This window comes from Crassostrea angulata, chromosome 9, assembly GCF_025612915.1.
Source record: "Crassostrea angulata isolate pt1a10 chromosome 9, ASM2561291v2, whole genome shotgun sequence".
In the NCBI taxonomy this organism is placed as follows: Eukaryota; Metazoa; Mollusca; class Bivalvia; order Ostreida; family Ostreidae; genus Magallana; species Magallana angulata.
Genome location: NC_069119.1, coordinates 39,707,332 through 39,734,309, shown reverse-complemented (window position 1 = coordinate 39,734,309; position 26,978 = coordinate 39,707,332). Strand labels below are relative to the sequence as shown.

General features: G+C 32.8%; 2 protein-coding genes and 1 long non-coding RNA gene across 4 annotated transcripts; 1 reads left to right on the top strand and 2 right to left on the bottom strand.

The window, feature by feature from the left end:
- Nucleotides 1-10,444: 10,444 nt before the first annotated feature.
- LOC128164084 (uncharacterized) lies at nucleotides 10,445-15,372 on the bottom strand. Of its 2 annotated transcripts, none has more exons than XR_008240897.1 (7): nucleotides 15,285-15,372; nucleotides 14,295-14,449; nucleotides 13,841-13,917; nucleotides 12,698-12,848; nucleotides 11,970-12,049; nucleotides 11,748-11,875; nucleotides 10,445-10,933 (listed from the first exon to the last, which is right to left on the bottom strand). It is a non-coding gene; the product is annotated as an uncharacterized LOC128164084 (long non-coding RNA). The 2 variants fall into 2 exon arrangements; XR_008240896.1 differs by having other exon boundaries at nucleotides 11,748-11,864; nucleotides 15,285-15,370.
- Nucleotides 15,373-15,434: 62 nt separating this feature from the next.
- LOC128164083 (uncharacterized) lies at nucleotides 15,435-17,951 on the top strand. The gene is made up of 6 exons (XM_052827811.1): nucleotides 15,435-15,572; nucleotides 15,781-15,900; nucleotides 16,469-16,733; nucleotides 16,887-17,026; nucleotides 17,311-17,508; nucleotides 17,711-17,951. The coding sequence occupies exons 2-6, from the start codon at nucleotides 15,852-15,854 to the stop codon at nucleotides 17,932-17,934; spliced, it is 876 nt and encodes a 291-aa protein (XP_052683771.1). The 5' UTR covers nucleotides 15,435-15,572; nucleotides 15,781-15,851; the 3' UTR covers nucleotides 17,935-17,951.
- A 28-nt stretch (nucleotides 17,952-17,979) lies between these two features.
- Nucleotides 17,980-21,489, bottom strand: LOC128164081 (uncharacterized). Its single transcript, XM_052827810.1, has 7 exons — nucleotides 21,317-21,489; nucleotides 20,400-20,543; nucleotides 20,093-20,207; nucleotides 19,800-19,970; nucleotides 19,523-19,698; nucleotides 18,989-19,107; nucleotides 17,980-18,720 (listed from the first exon to the last, which is right to left on the bottom strand). The coding sequence occupies exons 1-7, from the start codon at nucleotides 21,427-21,429 to the stop codon at nucleotides 18,167-18,169; spliced, it is 1,392 nt and encodes a 463-aa protein (XP_052683770.1). The 5' UTR covers nucleotides 21,430-21,489; the 3' UTR covers nucleotides 17,980-18,166.
- Nucleotides 21,490-26,978: the final 5,489 nt, after the last annotated feature.

Sequence of the window (26,978 nt, the reverse complement as noted above, 5' to 3'; positions counted from 1 at the left end):
ACCGTCGGACACCCCCCCCCCCCCCCCTGGAAAAAATTCCTGGAACCGCGCATGGGTCTTAAACAGTGTTAAAACCAGTGGTATAAAGGTAGATCGCAGTCTTTCGGTTTATATTCTTATAACAAACATGTTTAAACTGCCATTCAATGAATATATTTTTATTGCTTAACCTACTTTTTCAAAAACGTGCTCATGCAGATAGTGCACGGGGTGTCGACACTCGATTCATTCACTCAGATTCGTCCTCAGTTCAGCCGTTCCATTGACAGTGTATTTTTTAACCTTGTTTACAGATAAATCCCATATTTCATTCATTTCACTATTTCCAGTAATGGCAGGAGGCTCGATGGCAGACAGCATGGCAGCATCGAATGTGAAAATTGGCGGCTAGCAATTTGACCAATCAGCGCGCGCGTAACCTAACATTGAAACGAAAGTAAAAGTGGAAACAAACAGCATACGAACATTCTTAATTCAACATGCATCGAGCAGTTTACATACTCAAATCTAAGTAGACTGATATTTTAACTTAATAAAAAAGAGTATACCGTTGCAAAAGACCAGACAGGTCGGTATTCACGTATACCATGAGTTGCCGGGGGGGGGGGGGGGTGATTCAAACAGTCTTTTATAGTGAAACATCGTAACCATGCATAGCAGTTATATGCGATTGAAGGGAATATCATTGGATTTTTTAATTAATTGAGACCTTCTTAGAATGACTTTAATCATACAATATTCATTAGATTTAATTTTTTCGACCTATTTTTTTGGGGGGGGAAAACATATACAAAAGTAATTCATGCAATTATAATTGCCAGTTTTAGACTGCTGAGTGTGTAAAATTTTATAAGTCTAAATTCTGGTAAAGCTTTTGCAAGCTCAGTAAGCATAATCAATCAGAGAAAAAAGAAAAGTTTGTGGTAAACTTCTGACAAATGTTGAGGTGTTATAAGTTTAATCATATCTAAATAATTGACAATTTGTTAACCCTCTCCACTGCTAGGCTTCTCCTTAAATTAAAATGTTTATTATTGTTAGAAAAATTAAAATGAAATTTTTATTGTATTACTTATGCATTCATTTCTTTTTAATTAAGTACCGGGTTTTATTTAAATGCATGTTTGCATTCTGATCACAGAACATTTGACACGAATTATTTCGAGCTGGTTTGTTATAATTAATGCAGAAATCAAATATGATGCCTCGCAGCATTGCCAGAATTATATATTATGTATAAATTAATTAGTTCATGATTTAAATGATCAAATACATGTAGATGTTACCAGAAAATTATTTCTGGCAGTATCATAGATATGAGTATAGCCAGAGTATTACTAGAAGTCGTTGCAGCTTGTGGCTATATTCTTGTTGCATGTTAATATAATTTCTTATAGAAATAACTCTAATAGTTTTGCCAAAATGTTGCCAGAAGTTACCGTATAACGGATATTTTTTACGTGCTGCTAATTTTTACTAATTTTTACGAATTTTATAAATCCGTAAAAATTAAACGCGTAAATTTTCACAGAAGTAAAAAAAAACGCACATAAATTTTCTACATCGTACGTATGAGAGTAATGTTCATAACCTTCAGCTCAGTCCCTGATGGCTGTACATGTTTGTTCAACAAGTACTGTACATATTTGAGCGTTTTTGGTCACGTGGTGATAACAGTTCTGATCTATTCAGTCTTGAGTATTTTTTAAAACTACGTATAATGCCACGTTAGTTGCTAGATGTCTTTTTTGGTTGGTAGAGTAAGAAAAAGAGAGAAAAAAAATTGAAATGGAGTTGTATTTCTTTTTTTTCCCGGTAAATCGAACTGAGACGAGCACATGGTGTACATCACTGATGATACCCAGATAAATAGGAATACGTAAAGTGTATATCACATATGAAATAAAGGTAAATGAATAAACACAATCATAAATACAAGGAATCGTTAACAGAAAAACGATTTTCTGAATTGTATGTTTGTTAACTGTAACAAAGTCATGGTGAAATTTTCCCCCCTTTTACCACAAATGATTTTAAATTTTACGGACATGTCCAATTCGTAAAAAAATTACGCGTAAAAATTCAAATCACCCTATTTTATGACAAATGCGTAAAAAATCACAGCAGTAAAAATTACCCGTTATACGGTATTGCCGCGAGCGGCAACACTCCAGCAGTATTGCCAAAATGTTACCAGAAGTTGTTGCAGCTACATGTAACATTTCACTAGTCTCAAAATCTGGTTTCTGGTAACAAAAATGTGTTACTGCAATATTGCCGCATTGTTGCAGCAATAAATTTTACTTTGGTAAGGGAAGTTAACCGTGAACACCAACTGAAAATTTAGTTATTTATATTGCATATGATCTTATTTTCAGTAAAAATGGTATTTCATCAAGGTAAGTATGTCAAAGATTAAGTATGTGCAAAAATGAGCGTAAAATTCTGATATTTATTTTTGGTTAGTCTACCGAGGGTCAAGATATCCTTTATTTACAATTGCAAATATTTTTTCCTTATATGAACTTATAGAAAAGCGAAACCGTTCAATTCTGTATATTTACATTCCACATATTTTTTGCTTGTAAATTGTGTTGAAAGCTACGACAGTTATAACACTGTAATGCACACAGGGTACTCAAAAGTTAAAATGACGAGTTTTATTATGACGTCACAAACGTTGAACGCTGTAAACTGCAACGTCACAAGCGAAAATCAAAGTTCACGATTGCGGCTGTTACTGTGGCTCTTCCATAAATATGAACTTACCCTTAGGTTAAGATAGGAATTTTAAGGTATAAATCACATTTTCAGACAAGGGATGAAGTTAAAATAATGTAAATACTAGTGGGTATTGTTGTTTTTTTTTTTACAAAAAAACACATGTCTCCCCTTCTCCCCAAGGATTGTAATATGGGGTAAATTTAACAATTGAAAAGAATGATGTCAGCTATATGTTACCCAGACCCAGACAAAATTTTATTATCTTTTTCTTAATTTGACCTTGAGTAAAACATAGTCAAGGTCATATATAAATCAATAGTACATCTAAGTGTATTATAATTGCTCTTTGTTTAAAGTTTGAAGCCCTTCTGTCAAAGTATATTCAGGAGTTGAACAATGAAGTTTTTTTTTTATAAAAACTTGACTTTTAAGTACAAAATAAGTCAAGGTCAAATCTTTTGGTGGCATGCACTCCTTCTCAATACCATCTACCTATGTTCCAAGTTTGAAGTCTTAATGTAAAAGGGTATTTAAGTTATGACCCAGACAAAATTTTATTATTTTTTTTCTTAATTTGACCTTGAGTTAAACAAGGTCAAGGTCAAATATTATTCAACAGTACACCTAAGTGTATTATCATTATTCTTTGTTTAAAGTTTGAAGTCCTTCTGTCAAAGTATATTCAGGAGTTGAACAATGAAGTTTTTTCTAATAAGATCTTGAAATAAAAATTCTAGGTCAAGGTCAAAAATTTTGGTAAGGTTCAACTAGGCTATATACCATCTATCCATGATACAAGTTAAAAGTTTGTATGTTAAAGGAGTCTTGTGTTATGGCCCGGAGAATATTTTAATAAAAACTTGACCTTTAAGTACAAAATAGGTCAAGGTCAAAACCTTTGGTGGCGAGCACTTCTTCTCAATACCATCTACATATGTTCCAAGTTTGAAGTCTTAATGTCAAAGGGTATTCAAGTTATGACCCAGACAAAATTTTATTATTTTTCTTCTTAATTTGACCTTGAGTAAAACAAGGACAAGGTCAAATATTATTCAGCAGTACAACTAAGTGTATTATCATTGTTCTTTGTTTAAAGTTTGAAGTCCTTCTGTCAAAAAATATTCAGGAGTTGAACAATGAAGTTTTTTCTAATATGACCTTCAAATAAAAATTCTAGGTCAAGGTCAAAAATTTTGGTAAGGTTCAACTAGGCTATATACCATCTATCCATGATACAAGTTAAAAGTTTGTATGTTAAAGGAGTCTTGTGTTATGGCCCGGAGAATATTTTAATGAAAACTTGACCTTTAAGTACAAAATAGGTCAAGGTCAAAACCTTTGGTGGCGAGCACTTCTTCTCAATACCATCTACATATGTTCCAAGTTTGAAGTCTTAATGTCAAAGGGTATTTAAGTTATGACCCAGACAAAATTTTATTATTTTTCTTCTTAATTTGACCTTGAGTAAAACAAGGTCAAGGTCAAATATTATTCAGCAGTACAACTAAGTGTATTATCATTGTTCTTTGTTTAAAGTTTGAAGTCCTTCTGTCAAAAAATATTCAGGAGTTGAACAATGAAGTTTTTTCTAATATGACCTTCAAAAAAAAATTCTAGGTCAAGGTCAAAAATTTTGGTAAGGTTCAACTAGGTTGTATGCCATCTATCCATGATACAAGTTAAAAGTTTGTATATTGAAGGAGTCTTGTGTTATGGTCCAGACAATATCTTTTATGAAAAGCTTAACCTTGAAGTACAAAATAGGTCAAGGTCAAAACTTTTGGTGGCGAGCACTCCTTCTTAATACCATCTACCTATGTTCCAAATTTGAAGTCTTAATGTCAAAGGGTATTTAAGTTACGGCCTGGACAAATTTGGATGAAGAAGAATAAGAAGAACTAGACACGATCTCGTTGCGAGCAACGAGGAGGTCTTCCGTCCGATTTTTAGAAGAGGAAATGACTTTGCCTTTTATGTTCATCAACGAAACATATCAGGAAATGCTGATGTGATCTAAAAGAGCAATGGATGAAGGATTATACACCCCGTTGGATCCCCAATTTAGGGACCAGCCACATTTTATTTCATATCAAATAAGAGGTCTTTTGATTTCGATACATTTTGTGTAAAAAGTTATTTGTAACCGTTCTTGATTTATCTGGAAGAGATCGTGGGAACTGATAACAAACAAGTTTTGGTTGCAAATTGTTAATCACATTTTTTAGCGTATTTTGTTCAATATTGCTCCTTAAAATTGCTTTTTTTTAATTTTGGGACGTTGATGATAAGTTCGGACTTTTGACCCCTTAAAATCCCTTATTACATAACATAGGAGTAAACAATTTTCATGTATAGGTACATAACATTTCGATTAACATAATTGATTCCGTAATGTATTACAAAATATTTCACAATTAAAGGTTATGATTAAAAGACTTTAGAACTCTATCGGCTCCTAATTTGAATAGCCAGCCCCTTTTTCGTGATATAAAAAGAAAGCTCTTGTCATTTTAAACACATTTTGTTCAACAAGTATGTAGAATTATGTACCGTTCTCGAGATGTCTGGAAGAGATCGTTTTAAGGGCCGACCCTATAACTCCTTTTCGGGACCGGATCACAAAAAATTATGGTTGCAAATTGTTAACGACATTATTTGGAGCATCTTTTGTTCAACATTGCTTTTCAAAATTTCTCTCCATTTTCAGATATATAAGATCAAAATTTCGGACTGCTGGCCCCTTAAAATCCCTAAATACGTAACAAAGGAGTAAACAACTGTCATGTATAGGTACATAACGTTACGATGAACATAATTGCTTCTATAAAGTATAACAAAATATTTCACATTAAAAAGATATAATTATAATACTTTAGAGCCCTTTCGGCCCTTAATTTAAAGGGCCAGCCCCTTTTCCCTAATGTCAAATGAAAGATCTTGACTTTTTGAAGTTTTTTTGTTCTATAAGTCTTAACAAAATACTTTTGAGAAAAAAGATATTCAAAGAAAAGCACAAAAAAATCATGACGCTTTTTATCTCAATTTTTAAGCGCAGACGAGCTTCGGTGTTTTTCGTCACAGAACAATGAAAATGCTTCTGTCATATCCACAAACATAGGTCTACAAACCCTGAAAATTTGAATCAAATATCTGTTTTCGTTTAGGAGAAAAACACCGGACAAGCCGACCCTCTAAAAATCATAAAAACGTCAATATCTCTAAAACGGAAATGACGTCATCAATGTAAAAAATTTCCAATAAGGTTCAGATCAATATCTGTTAGTTCTGAAAGTTTCATTAAAATCAGCCAAGCCGTTCCCGAGAACTCGCGTGCACAAAAATGCGTAAGAAAAAAAAAGAATAATAATAGGGGAAACAGAAACAAAGCAATAACAAGAAGGTCTTCCGTTGGAAACGGAAGACCTTAATAAGAAGAAGAATAAGAAAGTCGACAAAAACAATATGTCTAAAGGGGAGACATAATAAGCATTAAATCATGATTTTTTTTAAGTAAACAGTCTCATAACTGCAGCAATGCTTGCATACAAATGTTCATAACGCGCTAACGCGCGTTACTAAATTAGTATGCATCGGACACATACCTTGGATCGGACAACTTTGTTTATAAATATACAAATAAATGTGCATGCCCTCATGTGTTGTTTCGTATGTTCCTGAATTAGAACTAATGACCTTTATCATTAATTAGAATTTGGCAGTCACATTGTCAAATAAATATTAATATAGGCATCATAAAATGAGGCCAAAATACGCCATTATTGAAAATTTAGTTACGAAGATTTTACACTTTTACATTTTATTTGAATGTTGTGCGTTTGATTGTGAATTAGTGAAAATGCACTCTCTTCGAAAAAATATTTAGAAAGAAGTAAATTTTGACACAAAATTTAATTAAAATAAGTCCAAGAAATTTGAACAATAATGGCAAGGTCATTATTGCACCATATGTACATTTCACCATGGATCGGACACAAATTAACCATGCATCGGACAGTTTTCACTGCGTGATTTCTTCTAATAATACGGAGATGATGTGCCCATTCCTTGTGATAAACTTTAAAGTGAAGTAAAATAAAAATTTTAAAAATAATTGATACAAACTTTCTCCTCGGACCGCTTAAAAATCGAGTTTTACGGAGACATCCTTTTTAGTCCAAAATTCCTGTAGGAGCTGGCACGATAAAGAACCCCTTATGATGAATATTACTTTAAACAGAAGCACTATGGAACGCCAAATTAACATATATTCAAATATTTGTACCTATCTTCAAATAATTGTACCTATCTTCAATTAATTGTACCTATCTTCACATCATTTGAAGATAGGTACAATTGAATAAAAGATAGGTACAATTATTTGAAGATAGATTTGAAGATAGGTACAATTAATTGAAGATAGGTGTAAATAATTATACCTAGATACAAATGAATTATACCTAGGTACAAATGAATTATACCTATCTTCAATTCAATTAAAGATAGGTTCAATTGAATTATACCTATCTCTAATTCATTTGAAGATAGGTAAAATTCATTTAAAGATAGGTACAATTGATTTGTAGATAGGGTCAATTCAGACATATTTACAAATGATTTGAAGATAGATTCAATATAATTATACCTAGGTTCAATTCGTTTTGTGTATAGGGGCTGTAAGTCTCGTTTTAAGTAATTTCCGGTGAAGCGCTTCCGGTGACAAACAAATGCAGAAATGGCGATATCGATACAGTACTGGGCTAATTATACTACAGACAAACCGAAGCTTATGCGAAAATCAGAGAATGCTGTATATAGCAATCATGTTTTGAAGTTTCTCTTCGACAACGAGACGAATATAGTTAATGCAGTGGTTCAGGCGTCGATGAAGAACAAGTCATACAAAGTAACAGTAAGTAAGGAAATACATGTCTACCTCTAATTTCGTGATTTTAATGTATGATAATGTGCGTAATTATTAATGTAACGTACGTAGTGTAATTTGTGTATTGCTTCCTAAAACGTTCCAAACTTAAAAGTTCAATTTTATTTACAATAAATTTTGTCACACTGGAGGATATTCGGGTTTTATGGGGATATTACAATTGAATGAGACTAAAGGCAGCTCCCTGCACACCATGTGACCTTTACTGTGACGTCACATACTCTCAAAGTGAAAGTAACGCGATGTCTGTCAACAAATAGTAGTATATCACATACTAGATGTAATGCGTGTTCCTACACACGGACGTGTAAGAGTAATATTTTTTTTTCAAAATGTTTAACTGCATTGTAACAAAGTGAAGAAAGTGTTTATGTATTGTTATTTACATGTGCCAAATACGTAAGAGAAGATGTAACCCCCCCCCCCCCCCCAACACACACACCGATCTCTCAACATGCACCTCATCCTCTCAAACTAAGCATATGCTGGGTTGATCTCCCACTCCCCCACCCCCCGTAATCACATAACTGTTGCATGCATTAAGGTGATATTGTAATGTTATGTACAGTGCATTGATTTATTGGGAAGTAATTAAGATAATTGATTTAATTATTTCTTAACATACAAGATTGCATTGATTGACAGAATACTTGCTAGCATAGGGGTATGTTGGTGATAAAAGTATCCAATTTTATATTAACCAGTCCAAAATGTGTATGTGTGTGCATTATGCTTGAAAATGTACCCTTTTGCATACAAGATGAAATGCATCATCATAATATAATATGGGGAAGGATATAGTACATGTAGAGATTAACATTAACTTTCTTTAAAGTAAATGTAGAGTAATAACTAATTAAAAGACAATGCATGGTCATATACATAAAATGTTTGGGAAAATTTATTTATTAATAAATGTAGTATTTAGGTATAGTTTAAAACAATTATTTTACAATGGTACAATATTTTATCTGTCAAGTATATACATGTAGGTCTCAAGTCCCAAATGCTTAGATTTTAAAATACATGTACCTGTATATATTTTAAACAAGAGGCCCAAAGCCTTATTATATGTTATACTAGGCATAAATGTAACCCTGTTGAGGATTAATCAAATGGCATTTGATGAAGAATTGATAGTTGTGATACAATTAGTCTGCATGTATCTAGAGGTGGGTCAGGAAAATTCAAACTTGTTAAAACAGGAAAGGCATTCTAAAAATTTCTACAAGAATTGTGACCAAAGGATAATGAGTTTTATAAATTGTGTTATAGGCCTCCATGCTCATCCTAACCTGTACTTGAAAGTGCACTATTAGATGTTAATGTTCAATATATGACAAGGCTCCCCCCTCAAACAACACCAGTACCCATGACTCAGTGGTCATGAATTTCAAAATTCCAGATGAATTCTATCTGTTCATCACAGGAATGTACTTGTATGTCTGCTAGTTTTTATACATGTACGGTACTCGGTAATGGAAGAAGGATTTTTAAAGAGTTAAACTATATGACCAAAATGGTACACCCTAAATAAGAGCCTCTAGCCCTAGGAACATAATTACAATTTTGGCAGAGATCTCCCTGCTCATCCAATCCATGTACAAAGTTTTAAAGAGAATTAAAGAGGAAGATTTTTAAAGAATAAATAAATACTCAATTACCTTATATTTTAAGAAGAGATCCACTTTAAATTGAGCCAATCTTGCTTCATGATATGGTACAAATCATACTATAATACATAATGTATCATGCGATATTTGGTGGAATAGTTTTTGAAAAAGTTGGCGTGGATTTAAAATAGTGTATTCCTGTCAGAACATGACTATTCCTATACATATGTGCATGGCATTGTACTTGATTTAGTGGAAGTGCATTCAGCCAAAACACTGAATAGAATATACAGCCAAATGTATTATGGTTACAGTACTGTATAATATCATACAATACTATAATATCGCATCATATGATACATATAGATTATTTCATGGTAATTTTTATATCGCATTCTATATTAGCCCTCGGTCGCTGTATATCATGATTTTTATATCATATACTTATAGAAAATATCAAGAAAACAATAAATAACAACATGTGATGAATAATTATTGTTTACAAATTGCTCCGTGTCTTTATATTCCATCTCTGATAAACTTCCCTGGAATTTTTCGCCAGCTGTTAATTTGTATATACCAAGTTGACATCGACATGCTATTTGACGTCATACTTGAAAATCGGAGTTGAACGACGCATACCGAACTCTACGTCATAATAGCCGATAATTAATGGAAAGGGGTGTAATATAACATCCGAAGATTGCTGGAGAGGGGTGTAATATAAGATTTATATCACACCCCTAGGGTTTATATCACACGGGTAGGTGAAATTTCTGTTTATATTGCACAGGGCGAAAAAGAGTACATTTTCTATAAGTATACGATATACAGTTGTATCAAATTATAAAATATTGTATCATATTATTTGATACAATATTCTCTCATATCATATGATACAATATCATATTGTATAATTTGTTTATCATATCTTGATTGCTATTTTGATATTTACATGATTTGAATGAAGATAGTCATATTAATTATATCATAATGTATAAGATATTATGACATTAGCTTTACTTGTATTACATCATGATATTGATTATCAACTATAATTTGCATATAATGTTATCATATTGGTCATGTTGATAATACCTTGTCTATCACTCAGTGAGTTTTGTAATCTTTGATTGCCTATGTTTAAAATATCAAAACACATATCTGTCATCAATTAATATTTAATTTACAAATTTAAACATGCATTAGAGTACAAAAAACGTAAAAGACTTTCAACTGAAATAGCCATATGTATGCCGAGTTGGCCATGAGTGATGAGGATAATTAGCGATGACTTGAGGTATATACTTAATGGCGTAGGAAGATAATACATATTATGTTTAACACTGTGAAAGGGTAACTGTGAATTCCAGTCTCACATATGGAAGGGTGGTAGAAATCAACCATAGATGAACATGACTTGTAGAGGATGGTTTAGCGACTTTAGCCAGTGCACAACTCCATTGCTGCCTCATTCCTATGTCCACTTCTATTCTAAACATGATGTTAGTAATAGCTTAATGGATTTTTGGCTAGGTAATGCAGCACATCTCCCAAAATGGGGGAACCTACTGGAGATTATGTTTCAGTGTTCTATTCCTTGTCAGAACTGTTAATTCTATCTTTTTCATTTTCATCTTCTCTGGAGAAGGTCCTAAAAATTCACACAAAAAAAATTGAAATTGAATATCATTCACATGAACTTAAAATGCATGCAAGCCCATTTTTTTTCCTCTTTTTTAACATACACTAACAACACTAATAATGTTTATCACATTTTCAGCTCAATATGTGTTGGATAACACTCGTGTAACAAATTTTTATATTACACCCAACATGACGTCATAATTAAACATACTGTAGGTTTAAGTCGGATGATTGACAAAGAATGAAGAAGTATCAAAATATAACAGTTGAAAAGTGTCGAGTAAATCTGAGTTATAAATCTAAAGCATTTAATGCTGTTTTATATTTTTTTTTTTTGATTTAGTTTGAAAAATAAAAGTTTTGATGTTTGTTAAGCTTGGAACTTTTTCTCCCTGCATAAAATAGTTGGCGTTTTCTAAAAGATTTGAGTTTAACAAAAGATGTGGTATGACGTGATAAAAGAATCTCTCATGATTAATTGCAATGGTGTATAATTTTTATACAATTCATTGTGTGTATTCTATCCACTCGCCAAGGCTTGGGGATAATAAACACACAACTTGTTGGATAAAAATCATACAACATCACTAATTATAAGAGATCCTATATATATATATATGATAAAAACACAAAGACGAAAAACTTGATGTCATAAAATTAAACCACACAGATTATAACCTTAATATTCAATACTTACTTACACACAAAATAGAGCTACAGGAGAGGGGGGTCTAAGTTTCTAAACTTTTGCCCAATCCCAGTTGTGATTTTGTACAATAAAAATATGTTAAATTCAAATCAGAGCTAGAGTAAAAGCTTACCTGAGCCAGATAAGGAGGAGTATTGTTAGCTTCCTTTGAGATTTCCAAAGGATGTACTCCATGCTCCACTCTTACAAAACTAAATTTCATTCACATCAGAGGTCTTCTGCAGTATATCTACAAACAACCTGCAAAAGTTAGCCATCTTTGAGTTGATATGTTAATTGTAATATTAAAATCTTGCATCTGGCAACACGAAAGAGCAGAAGATTAACACATTACATGGACCGGAAATTCTGGGGGGTTTCTTGGTGGACTAGATGGTCATGGTCATTTTTGGCCTGTATTGATCTCTTTAAGTTCTGTATAAATAGGAAAATATTTAAATTTAGAAGCCAAACAATAAATAGTTCAGTTAATCATACCTTAAAATTTAAGGTACTGGTAGATCTGATGGAAATATTTTGACCACCCAGCCTCCTTAAGGTTGCTCACTACACCTTAAAACAGTTTCTCATATCAGCAGAAAATTACTTTATATTTTATGAGGGATAAGCGGCATGTAAGTAAAATAGGTGAAAAAATGTGCAATTATTGATAAAAATAATATTTCAAACTTTAATTCAATAAACATGAACAAAAGCCTCAGTTTAACAACACATTCCAATCGCCATCTTATGAAGTGGTGTTTTAACAAGTATAAGTCAAGGTGTAGTGGATTACCGGTACCTTAATTGTAATAAATTTTCATTATAATAATTGATCAAAATTTTTATCAAAATTATTTGCTATGGAGCAGATACTAAAATTGAAGTTAATGTAATAAAAAATGCTTCACTTCATTGATTCACAATGTTGTTGACATTGCATGTAAATCTCTGAGTTTTCAAACACTCTTCATTATTAATATCATGATTATGAAAAGACAAATTCGAAAAATATTAATTTCAATCTTTACTCTCTCTAAGATATCTCTTTGAACAACTATGGCCTAGTTAAAAAATATTTACCCATCAATGAAGAGTTGATGAAATCTGGAAAGTTTATTACAGACACTAGGACACATTTTTCTCATTCATCATCAGATAAGTAGGTTATCAAAGCAATGGATGAAAGAACAGGGTCTGGCTCATGTGGGTATTTCAGTTTCTTCATACTGCGCTGTAAAAAGCAAATGTATGAACTTTAGTATACATGTACTCTGTATATATAATTATACTGATTAGACACACTTATACATGTAAATACATTTTATGTCAATCTAAAACTGACTACATTCAACAAATACTAAAAAGAAAAAGACATTACTTGTAATTGCCTAGATTGTGGTTACAATACCGTACTGACTATAAACTATTTACACTGACAAGATACATATTACATTGTCCAGAAACGGTTAAAATTGTCCAGTTAGTGAATACATTATCTAGATACAATGTAGTGATTACATTAACCAGATATGGATTACACTGACCAGACATACTGATTACAGTAAACAAATTATGATAACAGTGACCTGAGAAACTGATTTCATTGACCAGGCGCATTAGTCTCTGTATAACATAGGAGCCAGACCTGGGGTCAATCGCATTAAATTACGATTACATTGGAATTCTTTCCATTACAATTATCATTACCATTACTTTCATTTACAAAAGTAATAAATTACAATTACTTTTCTAAACAGTAATGAATTACATTACACATTACAAAAAAAGATACAAAGACAATTTTTCATAACATTTCATGGCATTTTTATGGAAGTAATGTATTATATTACAATTACTTGTAACTGAGAAATGGGTGCATTACACATTACTTTCAAAAAAGGTAATGATTACAATGCATTACCATTGCACATCATCCCAGTTCTGATAGGAGCAATGAGAAAAAAACTAAAGAATTCATAGTAATTCCTAATGTATTAAGTAGTACATGTATTATCAAACAGCACAAGTTCTTTTTTAACACTTGAAAAAATTTGATACATGTTTCAATTAGGTTTCCTCTGAATTACAGTACATCAATTTCTTTAAGTGTCATATAGTGTGGCTGTGTGCACATTACAAATTTCAACATTTATGATATGCATGGATATAATTCAATATCTTGAACCTACTGCAGGATGTATCATGTAATAACTTGAAACTTACAGAGCATGTGGGTGATCATACTCGGAGAGTAGTTGTAGCTATGTCACTGTCTGGATCAAGTGAGAGCTTCTATTTGACTGAAACAAATGAGACACAAATGGAGATCATGTAAAACCTAAGAATTTGAATCAAGATACATGTTCATAATGTTAAGAGAATGTTAATGACTAATTGTAATAATAGGAATCTCTTTAAAACACAAAATTAAAATAACATATACTGAAGCTCTAGAGAAGTCTCCATTTGGATTACTGAGTACCTAATTGTTTTATTCTGCCTAGTAAGGTAAATAGACAGGTAACTTTATCACTAAACAGATAAAAACACAGGGTTCCTAAAAAAACAAATAGAAATCTTTCAATTAGCATTGAACAGGAATCATGTCTTCCAACTCATCTATTTTGCGTGTCTGAGAACACCAAGTATTTAGCAAGAACAAATTAAATTGCTATACCACTCTTAAGTCAGCAGTCCCACCGTACATGATATCTTGATATTGTGTAGGTCACATTTGGGGAGTGCAGAAGGATTTACATTCAGATTATATCCACTGGTTGACCAGGGTACTTATAAAGAATCACCCCAGCTGGCTGACTGGTTAGGAGGATTCTGAAACAAGAAAAGCATGCTTTAATTAATGTAGGATAGCAGCTGTAAAAGCTAGGGCACACGGCCCAATATTGTACAGCATGTAATAAATACTTGTCTCAGCACTGAAGAGAATCAAAGCTTATAAAAAATTGAAAAATATCAATCTTACAGAAGAATATACTGTACTTGTAATGTACTTCTAACACTTTACATTGAAGATTGATTTTATCACAGATTTTTTATTTCAATAGGCAAGTCAAAACTCTATTTTCACTAATTAAGCTCACTTTATTTAGAAATAAGCATAATGAATGACAATAAAGACAATATTAAGACATCAGTGAAATAGTTCATAGGTACATGGTACAGCCCACACATATGGATAACATATTATAGGTCCTGAAACTTTTCGAAAGAGCTAGGTCATAAGGCTCTATTAGGTAACTGTCAATAGGCCCCTGTTACGACATAAGGCTCCATGTATTATTATTTGCTACATTATGCTAGACCACTGATGGGGGCAAACATTTAATAGGCTCAAAGATTAATTCACTATTCAGGGTCCATGATTAGCACAAGAATTTGACACAATCTGAGTAACAAAAAAAAAGGTGCATTCTTTTTATATACCCCCTTTTTTATTGCTGACAGATTGGGTCAAAACCAAATGATGGTTAGGACCTGTATATCTGCTCAACTGAAATAATTGTCTATATTTATACAATACATGTACCTTCTATGAACACAAATATCATAAAATATATTAAGATAACACTATTTCTTTAAACACAAGAAAAATTTGTGCATATATAAGTCATAAAAGACAACAAAATATTTTTTTAATCATACATACCTCGCTGAATCCTTACTGAGCGTCGAATACCTCGCTGAATCCTTACTGAGCGTCTAGCTTGTTATGATGAGATAAAGTGAAAGCGGAAGTTCAATTGCGCATGCGCAACTGGGTAGCAGGGAGCTGCCGAAAGCTGCATTCATTACAATTGCAAATTTTATATTACAACCCGTTTTGGACATATTTGTAGGCAGCTCTAGACGATGGCTATGCCGTATCTTCGACAAATTGTGAGTGTCCTTTAGGGAAGTTTGTCTGTCATCACGTTGCAGCAGCACTGTTGTATGGGTAAGTTCAATCAGTTGTCAATTGAAATGTACTACTGTGACTAGTTCATGCAGGTAAAATATGATGTGAAAATAGGAGGCGATGTAAATATGTTGCTTGACTTAGTAGTACTACATACTGATGTTCATTGAATTTAATGAAATTGTTTAATAACGTGCCTGATTTACTATTAATTGTGAAATATTAATTCGAATACATAATTATACAGGTACAAATGTGTTAGTAAGACTGATGTGAAATGTGGATGGCTAAAGAATCCAAAGACAGCCATTAAAACAGATGTTAAGACAATGGAAGAATTATTTCCACCATCTCAACCTGATTATCAGTAAGTGTGAAATATTGGATTAACAAGTAAAAAAAAAAATGGATTAATTGTTCATGCTTTAAGAAGTAATTTTCTTGAATTTTAAGTGCTCTGCGCAGGCCATTCGATGATAATGACAGAAGTTTTTTTCAACAAGAGTTAGCAAAACTAGGCAGATTTATTGGTATAATTGGTTGTTGCCAATTTGCAAAAAATGTTTTACTAATCTGTATTCTGATCTATATTTTGTTATATCTTAGTTATGATCATTTCATTTTCTGACAGAGTTGCTTTCATTTGAATATACTTTTTTTTAAATTTCAGTATTAAGTTTTTATGTTGTTTGATTGTTATGCATGTAAGATGAGAGAATAATTTGTAATATTTGATAGAATATTACAGAATTAGTGTATGTGATCACTGAAATTTTGAAATATATAAAAAATTCTGTGATGCTTACTACCTGTAGATAGGTGTAGACTTATTGTAGAAACTTCTAAATGTTTAACAATTACAAAACTTTCATAAATGTTTAGATACATATTCATATATGTACTAGAAAAACAATAACATGTTTGTATATATACAGCTATGGAATGGATTCTTCAGCCAGAACCATGTGAGCCAGGCCCCCCTGCTCCCATCATAGAAGATCTCTTGACCAGTGCAGAATTTGTTAATTCTGATATGCCCATGGTATGGTTAAGACGAGCTCTGATTTTGTCTGAAGAAGTCATAACAAATACTGCACTGGCAACCAAGGGTCAAAGAAACAATCCAATGTGGTCAATCATCAGAAAAAACAGGATAACAGCATCCAATTTTGGAGCAGTGCTCAGTACAAAGAGAAGACAGTACACTATTATTATTATATACTTATCCAGCATGATTCATGAATTTATGCATCATGAATAGCATTTGATAATTCTAAAACTAATTATGTACAGGTTTCAATAATAACTGTGTACTGCTTATAAATGGCTAGTAATGGATGTTTTTAATTGCAGAATTACCATTTCTCTCAAGAAACGTCTCATGTCCTCATACAACTTAGAATCCATCAAAGCAGTTGCTTGGGGAATTACACATGAGGAACATGCACTGAAGAAATATAAACATGAATTTAATGCTTCAGTGCAACAAACTGGTAATTTTTGTTCTTTAATCTTGATCATTTCCGAACAGACGGCATTGTTCTTAAATTGACCATGACTCCATTTTGAAAGGAACTTTTACCCAAATTTCTCATGAGAATTGTCCATTCTCATTTAATTTTCAAGAAATGAATATATATTTTTTTTTGTTTGAGTTAAAAACCTCATTTACTTTATATCGATTTTATAAATATTAAATGAATATGAAATATAACAACATTTTCTTTAATATACCCGTTTCAATAAAATTGCAAATTTAAAATTTATTTTGATTCAGGGATTTGGCTGCACGAGTCTGGCGTTTTAGGTGCATCTCCAGATGGTTTAGTCCTGCACCCACCAACATGTGATGTGAATTTCCAGACACCAGAGGCTCGAGATGCTGTTCCTGATATAGTTGAAGTGAAATGTCTTTACTCTGCAGCACATTTAACAATATATGAGGCAGTGCACAGTCTAAAGGATTTTTACCTTGGTAAGTACATGTATATACTGATGTATATCAATCTAAATTCATGAAAGCACTCAAACTATAGAGTTCTGTGTTCTATTACTCTTTCAAAATATTTGTATATGAACCTCTATTAACTACATTTCCCCTGCTGTTCCAGTTATTGATATAAAGTTGTAAACCGTATTTGAATATATGTTTTATGCAAACTCTTTGTTGTATTTAGAATACAGAGAAGGCTTTTTCTACCTCAAGTCCAACCATCCTTACTTTCACCAGATACAAGGCCAGCTCCATTTGTGCAATAAGAACTGCTGTGATTTGATTGTTTGGACTACTAAAGACTGCAAAATTATCCGGATCACCAAGGACTCTGAGTGGACAAAGAACATTGCACAATTGATAGAATTTTATTTTAACACTTTCATTCCAGAACTAATTAAAAATTAACAAGATGTATTGAAATAACACATCTAATAAAACAAAAGAAATCAGTGCAGTCCACTTATTTATCATTTGATTTCATATACAAAACATAGATCAACAGCAATGCTAATAAAGTCTCATAATAGCATAAAAATGTTAACATGCATCCCATTCTACTTTACAAGTGAACAATGTTGCATGAATAATTTGTTTCAGAAAAAATAAAAAATCAGATGGATTCATAATTGTAAATGCTCTATGAAATTTCTTTCAAAAGAGGTGCTTGCAAGTTGACCAAGGAGGAACAAAGTTGAAATATCTTGGTTGATAATGGCCTGTAGGTTGCTGGTATGTGGCGAAGTATTTCAAAGTTCTTTATCCTCTCATTAGCCCGTTCCACGTGAATTCTTGCTCTGGCTATTTTGTAACACAGTTCTGCTTCTTTCTTGGTAAACTGCCCTCTTGAGGATAAAAATGCTGGAATGTTCAAGCACACACCTTGGGGTAATTGATCATGGATTGTGAATCCCTTGTCGGCTAAAATTAGGTCTCCCGGTTTGAATTTCTCAAGAACTTTGCTGTGACGCACAATCCCAACATCTGATGTTGATCCTGGATATAAAGGAGAACAGTAAGTGACGGCACCATTTGGGGCGACACAAGTCACTGCTTTAACAGTGTGACGGCTCTTATATGAACTGTATGCCATGGCCTGTGTATCCAGGTGTCCAGGAATATCCTGGGTTGTCTCAATGGCATCCATGGAAGCCCTTGCAGAGGAAAACTCTGCAAATGACTTTGGCATAGAGCCTAAATGAAAATGGGGGAAAATCAATTAATTCAACAGTACTTTAAGTAAGATGTAAAGTTGGCTTAATATTTTCTTAATATTATAGGGAAATAATTTAAGTCTACAATATAGCAACATTCTATAATTATTACATGTATATTATGTTAAAGCAGTCTGCATGATTAGATAGCAAATCAATGTTTGCAATATAGATAAAGAGTATAATGCATCAATATTTGCTTCATAATAGGATTTTCTATTCATGTGAATGTAAATCATCATACAAACCTTTGCATTTAAGCTGACTGGGGAAACATGTGTCAACAACACCCACATACAACATTTCATGGAGGGCATGAACCAATGTGTTAAAAATGTTGGAAATTGTAGATCTGCTTACACAAAACCTGCGAAATGAGAGATAAAATGTATATTGTTACCAAAATATTACCATCCAAGAAAATAAGTACAAAAGGTCCAAGGGTCACATTGCTCACCTTAGCACTCTGCTTCATAGAGATGATCAGAGGTTTGGGATTAACAATGTGTATATATTGAAGGGTATGGACAAAAGTAAACCTTTGTCATCTTCCAATATCCATGAATGAACATTCATCAATAGGAAAATAAGATTTAGATCTTGATACAAAAAAATATATGGTTTGAGGGCGGGGATCTCAATAGCCAATGACAGACAACAGACAAATTTTGATCAGAAAAGCTCACTTGAGCATTTGGCTCAGGTGAACTAATATATACTGAATATAATTTATTATTTATTTCACATTCAAATATTCATTAAATTAATGTAAGTTATTATACCTGTGAGCCAAGTCTATGTCTCTTAGGTTGAGCTTCAGCTTCATTAAAACAATCAGAAGCTGATTTTCAATATTTAGTGATGGTGACCAACCATTAAAGTAATTTAATTCAAAGCGACCAAGCAGTCCCACAAGCACTTCAAAGACATCATATTGTATTGATGTGTAAAGCAGCATCTGCAAAATAAGTCATAAATTTCACAAGAAAGAACCTTTGATAATTTTTTTTTCTAGTATGTAAATTTCATTTTACCTCATCAACAATAATATATATTAACCTTTTCTTCGCTGTCCCTAATTTCTGCTACAGTCATGGGTTTTCTTTTATTGCTGTTGATCTTTAGAGCAACTAACTCTTCTTCCAACTTTTTAATCTCTGAAGAGAGTTGTTGCATTTCTATTGAACAGTTTCTTGAGCAAGATACTGGGTAGCTGTGATCTACATCAACCTTAAGATAAATATATTTTCATTTCACTATATGTATGGATATTGTATCTACTTATTTTTTATATAAAACACCATTTTAAAAAAGATGATTAAAAATATTTGCAAAATGATTGAGGAAGTTACATGTTCTACATCTTCACAATCAACAGCATCTTGTATCTGCTCTTTCTCACAGGATGGACGCTGGGTTATTGTTTTAGCTTCACAGGACTGGGACTGGCACGTCTTCCTCCTTTTCCTGGAAGCATTTTTAATTAATATATTAATATATAAATATTAATCAATTGTATCTAAATAGCATAAACTTTGTACATAATGTTTATTTTGTAATATCAACCACATCTAGCATTCAATATTTGACAAATTAATTATAGGAAATATTAGAATTAGCCAAATTTAGTAAATACTTCCATGAAAAAATTTCTCTCACCTATCTGATTTTTCTGGATCAGGAAAATCCATGTACTTTTTGTCGTTCCATGCAAAGTAGACAGGATCTCCTTCCTTTTTCCCCTCTTTGAAATGGCAGGAACAAATCCTGTCATTTTGATTTTCTGGTTGTCGATCAGCTCTTCTAAATAAAGAAAAGTCAGTTGTCTGTATAGTTTCAAAGCAACAGCATATACCGCAACTGTTATCTCTCATTGTATACACGAAATAGAGGTGCAATTCAATATACATGTATTGAATTTGACGGACAAAATTTATATGTACATCAGTATTACTAGTAGACTATGTACATCATGATGTGTATCAGTATATTTCAACAAGTGTTTAATTGATTTTAATCATGATAATAGACTATGGGCTCCGCAATTTACAACATGAATTCTCTTTATAACAGCTGAATAATGACTACTTAGACTGTTACGAGTACATGTATTAACAATTCTACTTGTACTATTGGTACTATATTAGGCATAAAAATATAGCAGTATTATAATTTACTAAATTAATTTTAATTTTTCATCGACAGTATCACTATGCTTATTGAACTTCGCAGGTGATGACACATGCACTTGTAATAGTCCAGTCTGTTTAAAATCAAACCTACTTGCTCCTTTATTTTGATGGTCGTATTGGAAGGTTTGATTTTAATCAGATTGGTACGTAATGGTCCACATAAGATGTACATGTGGTTCGTGAATATATCAACAGACTAACGCAAATCTATAGATTGATGTATAACGCATTAAAAATAAAGTCTCACTATTCGTTCTCAGGTATCGCCTTGCTTATCAATGAAATAAGTTGTATGATTAGATGTCATGTCCTGAAATCCGGTCAAGATCGCTTATATATTTCATTCAAAACATGCTGAATACATTTAGATGCATTAATACTGACCTGCATATCTTTCCCCATAACGTCCTTTTCTTTGTGTCAGTCGGAAAACGATAGAACTTGCAACTATTTGCGCCACTTCTATGATTGCATGCGAACGCAAAGCAGATCACCATGTTTGTTTGTCACCGGAAGTATTTAAATCTCGCGCGCTCTCGTTTGCGAGCTTACAGCCCCTATTGTTGAAAATATTGAACGCTCCCTTGAAGACATTTCAACATGGAGGGAAACGAGGGAAGCACCAACAACGAAGATGAAAGAAGAAATAAATATATATATATACGAGGGCTGTCCAAAAAGTTCGTGGACAATCGCGTTTTTGTCATTTTAAACGGGTTTATATATGCATATTGTATACCAACATATTTGTCATAAAATTCCAAATCAGATTAAAGTAGTTTTGAATGTTTTCATTAAAATTAAACTTAAATTTTACTGTATTAAAGTGTCGCGAAAAGCACGAACGGCCCATTGTCAAAATTGTCCAAACTTCGAGATTGAGTTTTCAGATAAGAATATGAACAGTATTTTTAATACAGGTAAAAAACGTCAAAATATTCAACTGTGAAGTAGTCAGAATTGTGAACGTCATTTTCATACGTCATTTAAAGCCGTTTTTAATTGAGCAGAGGATATTTCAAGGAGTTTACGGCAAGAACATGTCTTTGTAAACGCCAGAAAAAGCGACGTCGGCGGATCGCATGGAACAGCGCGCCATCATTAAATTCTGCGTAGAATCGGGGAAAACACCTATCGGAACGAAACAAATGATGGAGAACAGAAAAAGGCATCGACACATATCAAGATCACTAGTCTACAAGTGGCACAAACGATTTTCGGATGGAGTTTGCGATTTAAAAGACGCTGAAAAAAGTGGAAGGCCTTTGCTTTGTGACGATAAAACGAAATCCCGCATTCATGACATTGTCATGAAGGACAGACGTCTGACGTTAAGAGAAGTCGCGTCAATAAGTGATGTTAGCAAATCTTCGGTTTTTAATATCCTCACTGAAGACTTCTGTATGAGTCGTGTTTGCGCAAGATGGGTGCACAGAACTTTTATCCGATAAGCACAAAAAAGACGAATGCAGACAATAAGGCTTTCATACAGAATTTCAAAAGAGGAGGAGAGAAGTGGCTTGACAGAATCATTACTACGGACGAGACTTGGTTGCATCAATTTGATCCAGAAACAAAAACAGAATCCAGCATTTGGAAACACCGGGGTGCACCAGCACCGAAAAAGGCGAAGGTTGCGAAATCCGTGGGTAAACAAATGTACATATTCTTTGCTGATCGGCACGGAATGATTTTGGTCCACGCTGTACCCTCCGGTCGGACGGTGAATGCTGCATACTAATCCAAGGTAGAGAACTACCCATTTCATCACATTTGAATTGTAATTACAGATTTAAAAACGTCCATTTCGCTACATTTAGCATATCGTAATTCATAAATTTAATACCCGGACATTCTAATCTTAATTTTGATTTATTTAATTACTATATATATTAATAAACCCACATATTCTAAAGCCACATACAGTGTACCAAACGAAACATTGGTTTTATTTATTACAGCTGTTACGCCGCGACTTTTTTAAGGCAATTAAGAAAAAACGCCCTGCCATGGCTGTGGACCTTGGAAATATCATCCTACACCAAGATAATGCACCTGCACATACGGCAGCTTCCACGTGTCTGGAAATCGAACTCCTAGGATTCAATCTTCTTGAACACCCGCCATGCAGTCCGCATCTTGCTACCATGGATTTTGCAATTTTTCCTTTCATCAAATCACAGCTAAGAGGAGTAAGATTTGAGAATTCTGATGAACTTAAATATGCTACTCGAACCATTGTATCTAAAATCGACAGTAAATGGTATTCGGATGTGTTCGATTCATGGCTAAGAAGGTATGGAACGCCATAGCTGCCTTATGTGCCTATTTCATGTGAAGATGGTGCTTTATTATATTATGCTGTGGTTATATCATGTGAAGACGGTGCTTTATTATATGAAGGTGGTGCTTTATTATATGAAGATGGTGCTTTATTATATGAAGAGGGTGCTTTATTATATGAAGGTGGTGCTTTATTATATGAAGGTGGTGCTTTATTATATGAAGATGGTGCTTTATTTTATGAAGGTGGAGCTTTATTATATGAAGATGGTGCTTTATTATATGAAGATGCTTTTTTATGTGAAGGTGCTTTTTTATGTGAAGATGGTGCTTTATTATATGATGGTGCTTTTTTATATGATGGTGCTTTTTAATGTGAAGGTGATCACTCGGAACCCCTCTTATTTTTGAATACTGAGTTAACAATTTATGTATTATCTCGAAATATTGAAAGTAAAACAAAAAATTGATGCGATCAAAATCCATTTGATACACTATTGCTAGTTCCTCTTTTTTCTAGCACAATTAGTATATAAGCTATCGAGGAGATCTAGCTGTGTACGACTTTACCCCAATCGAACTTACATCTAGTTTAAAGTGACTACTATATAATAACGGAATATTACAAGAATTAAAGCCTAGTAACGTTATCCTGAAAAGCAGAAAATTGAATTTACTAATTATTTGTGTTTAAGCGAAGGTTATGCCCTAGCAATCTGATTAAAATAAGATCTTTGATCCGCTCTTAATTGGGAGTTGATTTTAATCAACTCTCCTATGCAGTTACTCAGACAAACCGAAAGTGAAACAGTGTTTGGACCTCATCACAAATCATCGCTGCTGACAAGACTTAGTTCTTGAACATAATTGATAGATTCGATGTAATGTATGCTACAGCATTGTTTTACAAGGAAACTTATTTATAAATACCTTGAAAATAGTCAGATTTTAAATGGTAGGAACAATTTAGATATTTTTTGTAGTCGTATGTATTCCTACGCCAGAGTTCAATATAGTCTCGTTCAATTCGACGCCGGCTGTCTCCGTAAATCGCCGACAAGCAGAGAGTCTCCCTTAATTGCTTGTCGGAGATTTACGGTGTCAGCCGAGCGTTTGGTTGAACGAGACTATAAAGTTCAATATTGCTTGGATCCATACAATTTTCGAGAAATATTTCTATTACTGATACATAGTTTGATTGAATTCATTTTATCTTTAAATATTATTTAAGATGATTCATATGGGGGTTTCTCGACATTCTTGTCGAAAAAGTCCAAGGAAAGGTCTACTATACTATAATATAGCTCAAAGAAAGCCCTTTTATAAGTGGTAAAGGCAAAAGTAAAATGTCAAGAAATACTGACAAAATATTGTATTACATGTATTCAATTAATCATATTTGTCAATTCAGTTGAGATTAAGTCGTACAGTTCATCCTTTAACATAAATACTTATTATGCTAAAAAGGAGAAACTAGCAATTGTGTATTAAATGGATTTTAACTGTATCAATTTTGTTCTAGTTTCAAAAGTTCGAGATAATAAATGTTTAACCCAGTCTTCAAAAATAAAGTTCCGAGTGACCATCTTCACATTAAAAAGCACCATCACATAAAAAAGCACCATCTTCATATAATAAAGCACCATCTTCATATAATAAAGCACCACTTTCATATAATAAGGCACCATCTTCATATAATAAAGCACCATCTTCATATAATAAAGCACCACCTTCATATAATAAGGCACCATCTTCATATAATAAAGCACCATCTTCATATAATAAAGCACCATCTTCATATAATAAAGCACCATCTTCACATGAAATAACCACAGCATAATATAATAAAGCACCATTTACATATAAAATAGTCACATTAGGCAGCTATGGCGTTCCATAAGAAGGTGTGAGAAGTGTTTGCAGTGCAAAGGTGACTACGTTGAAAAGTAACAGAAACCAACGCGCTACGTACGCGCTACGTACGACGTTATAAAAACGTCGTGTAACCGTCAGACTGGGCCGTGCGGCCTGTACAGGCAATGCTTTTGTAGTGATAACTACATTATGAGAATGTACATTGTTCTGAATTTTATACACATGCATTATTATAGTCTATATTAAAATATTTTAATACTTTTTTAAATATAGCGTCGTTATTTAGAATGAAATCACATGTGTCCACGAACTTTTTGGACAACCCTCGTATATGTGTGGGCAATATATTTGCAAAAGGCATCATTTACTTATTAAAATATACATGTATATCAATAAGTAAGTCAAAAACATGTATACCCGAATACCCCAAAAGTGACGGAGTTAGGGTAGTGACGTAGTTAGGATCACTATATACCTAATTAAAAAACTTGCTTTATTTTTTTCTATAATTTTATCAAAGAATGTATAATTCAGTTGATAATCACTCTTTTTATTAAAGCGGTAACAATTATTATGAGTTTTTGTTTGTTTTAAGGCTCAATCTTTCGAAAAAGTTGACAAAATCATATTGCCTATTACACATCCCGATCCCTATTTTATTTCGTGCCAGTTGCGACGTAACCGAAATGACGTACTATACAGGGAGTATTCATTATTGCCAATATTTTACTAATTGAAGATAGGTTCAATTCAATTGTACCTATCTTTAATTCAATTGTACCTATCTTCAATTCATTGCATTTGTACCTATCTTCAATTCATTTGTACCTATCTTCAAATGAATTAAAGATAGGTATAATTGAATTGTACCTATCTCTAATTCAATTTGAAGATAGGTACCATTGAATTGAAGATAGGTACAATTATTTGAAGATAGGTACAAATATTTGAATATATGTTAATTTGGCGTTCCATAAAGCACTAGTCTAAATTCCTATATGTAAAATTGAGGATTTACATTAAAAGAAATCTGAATAGCAATTGAATAAATTAATTTTTCAGAACCTTTGTTGTTATTTTTAATATCTACTGTACTGCTATAAAGCTGTCCGATGCTTGATAAAAATTGTCCGATCCATGGTGAAATAGTTCAACACTTCAATAATGTGCTTTATTTTCTACATTTTTAAACATTTTACAATTTTTTCATCAATAATTAAGCAAGGGGAAAACCTGTAGCTTTCAGAACAAGTTTTATTTATATTTGAATGATATTTAATGCGTAAACAAAGGGAACAATCCGAAGGTGTCCGATGCATGGTGAAATCTCCCTATTACATGAACATATATAGGCCTAGGTCTATCATCCCACAAAGTTTGGTTGTTCAAATCGTTACTGTTTTTGAGAACTCGTCGAAATAAGGTTTTTTGTCTCGGGACAGGAAACGGGCAAACGGAAGTCATCAATGAAGATTAAATGTATTATTTCTTGTTTACTTGCCTATCTTACATTGTTATCTATCGAGGTAACTAAAACTATCGACTGAAAACAGTTAAACGAATAAACAGCTTGATTTGTTTGAACTCTTCCGGTGTGGACCGGCAAAGACGGTCGAGAAAATGAAACTGTTTCAACACATCTTTAATCATATTATATTTCTTATCACCAGTGAAAGTTTTCTGTCCTGGTCTCTTACAGTTTCACAGAACTTGCGGGTACAAAATATATTTTTAAAAACCTTCCTGAGATAATCGAGATATCTCACCGGAAGTAGAATCTTTTTTTTTTATTTAACATTGCATAGATGACATATGTAAGGATTTATACTAATATCTTTATTCTACGGAAAATAAATTAAATACGTAAAAACAAAAAAAAATTGAAGTG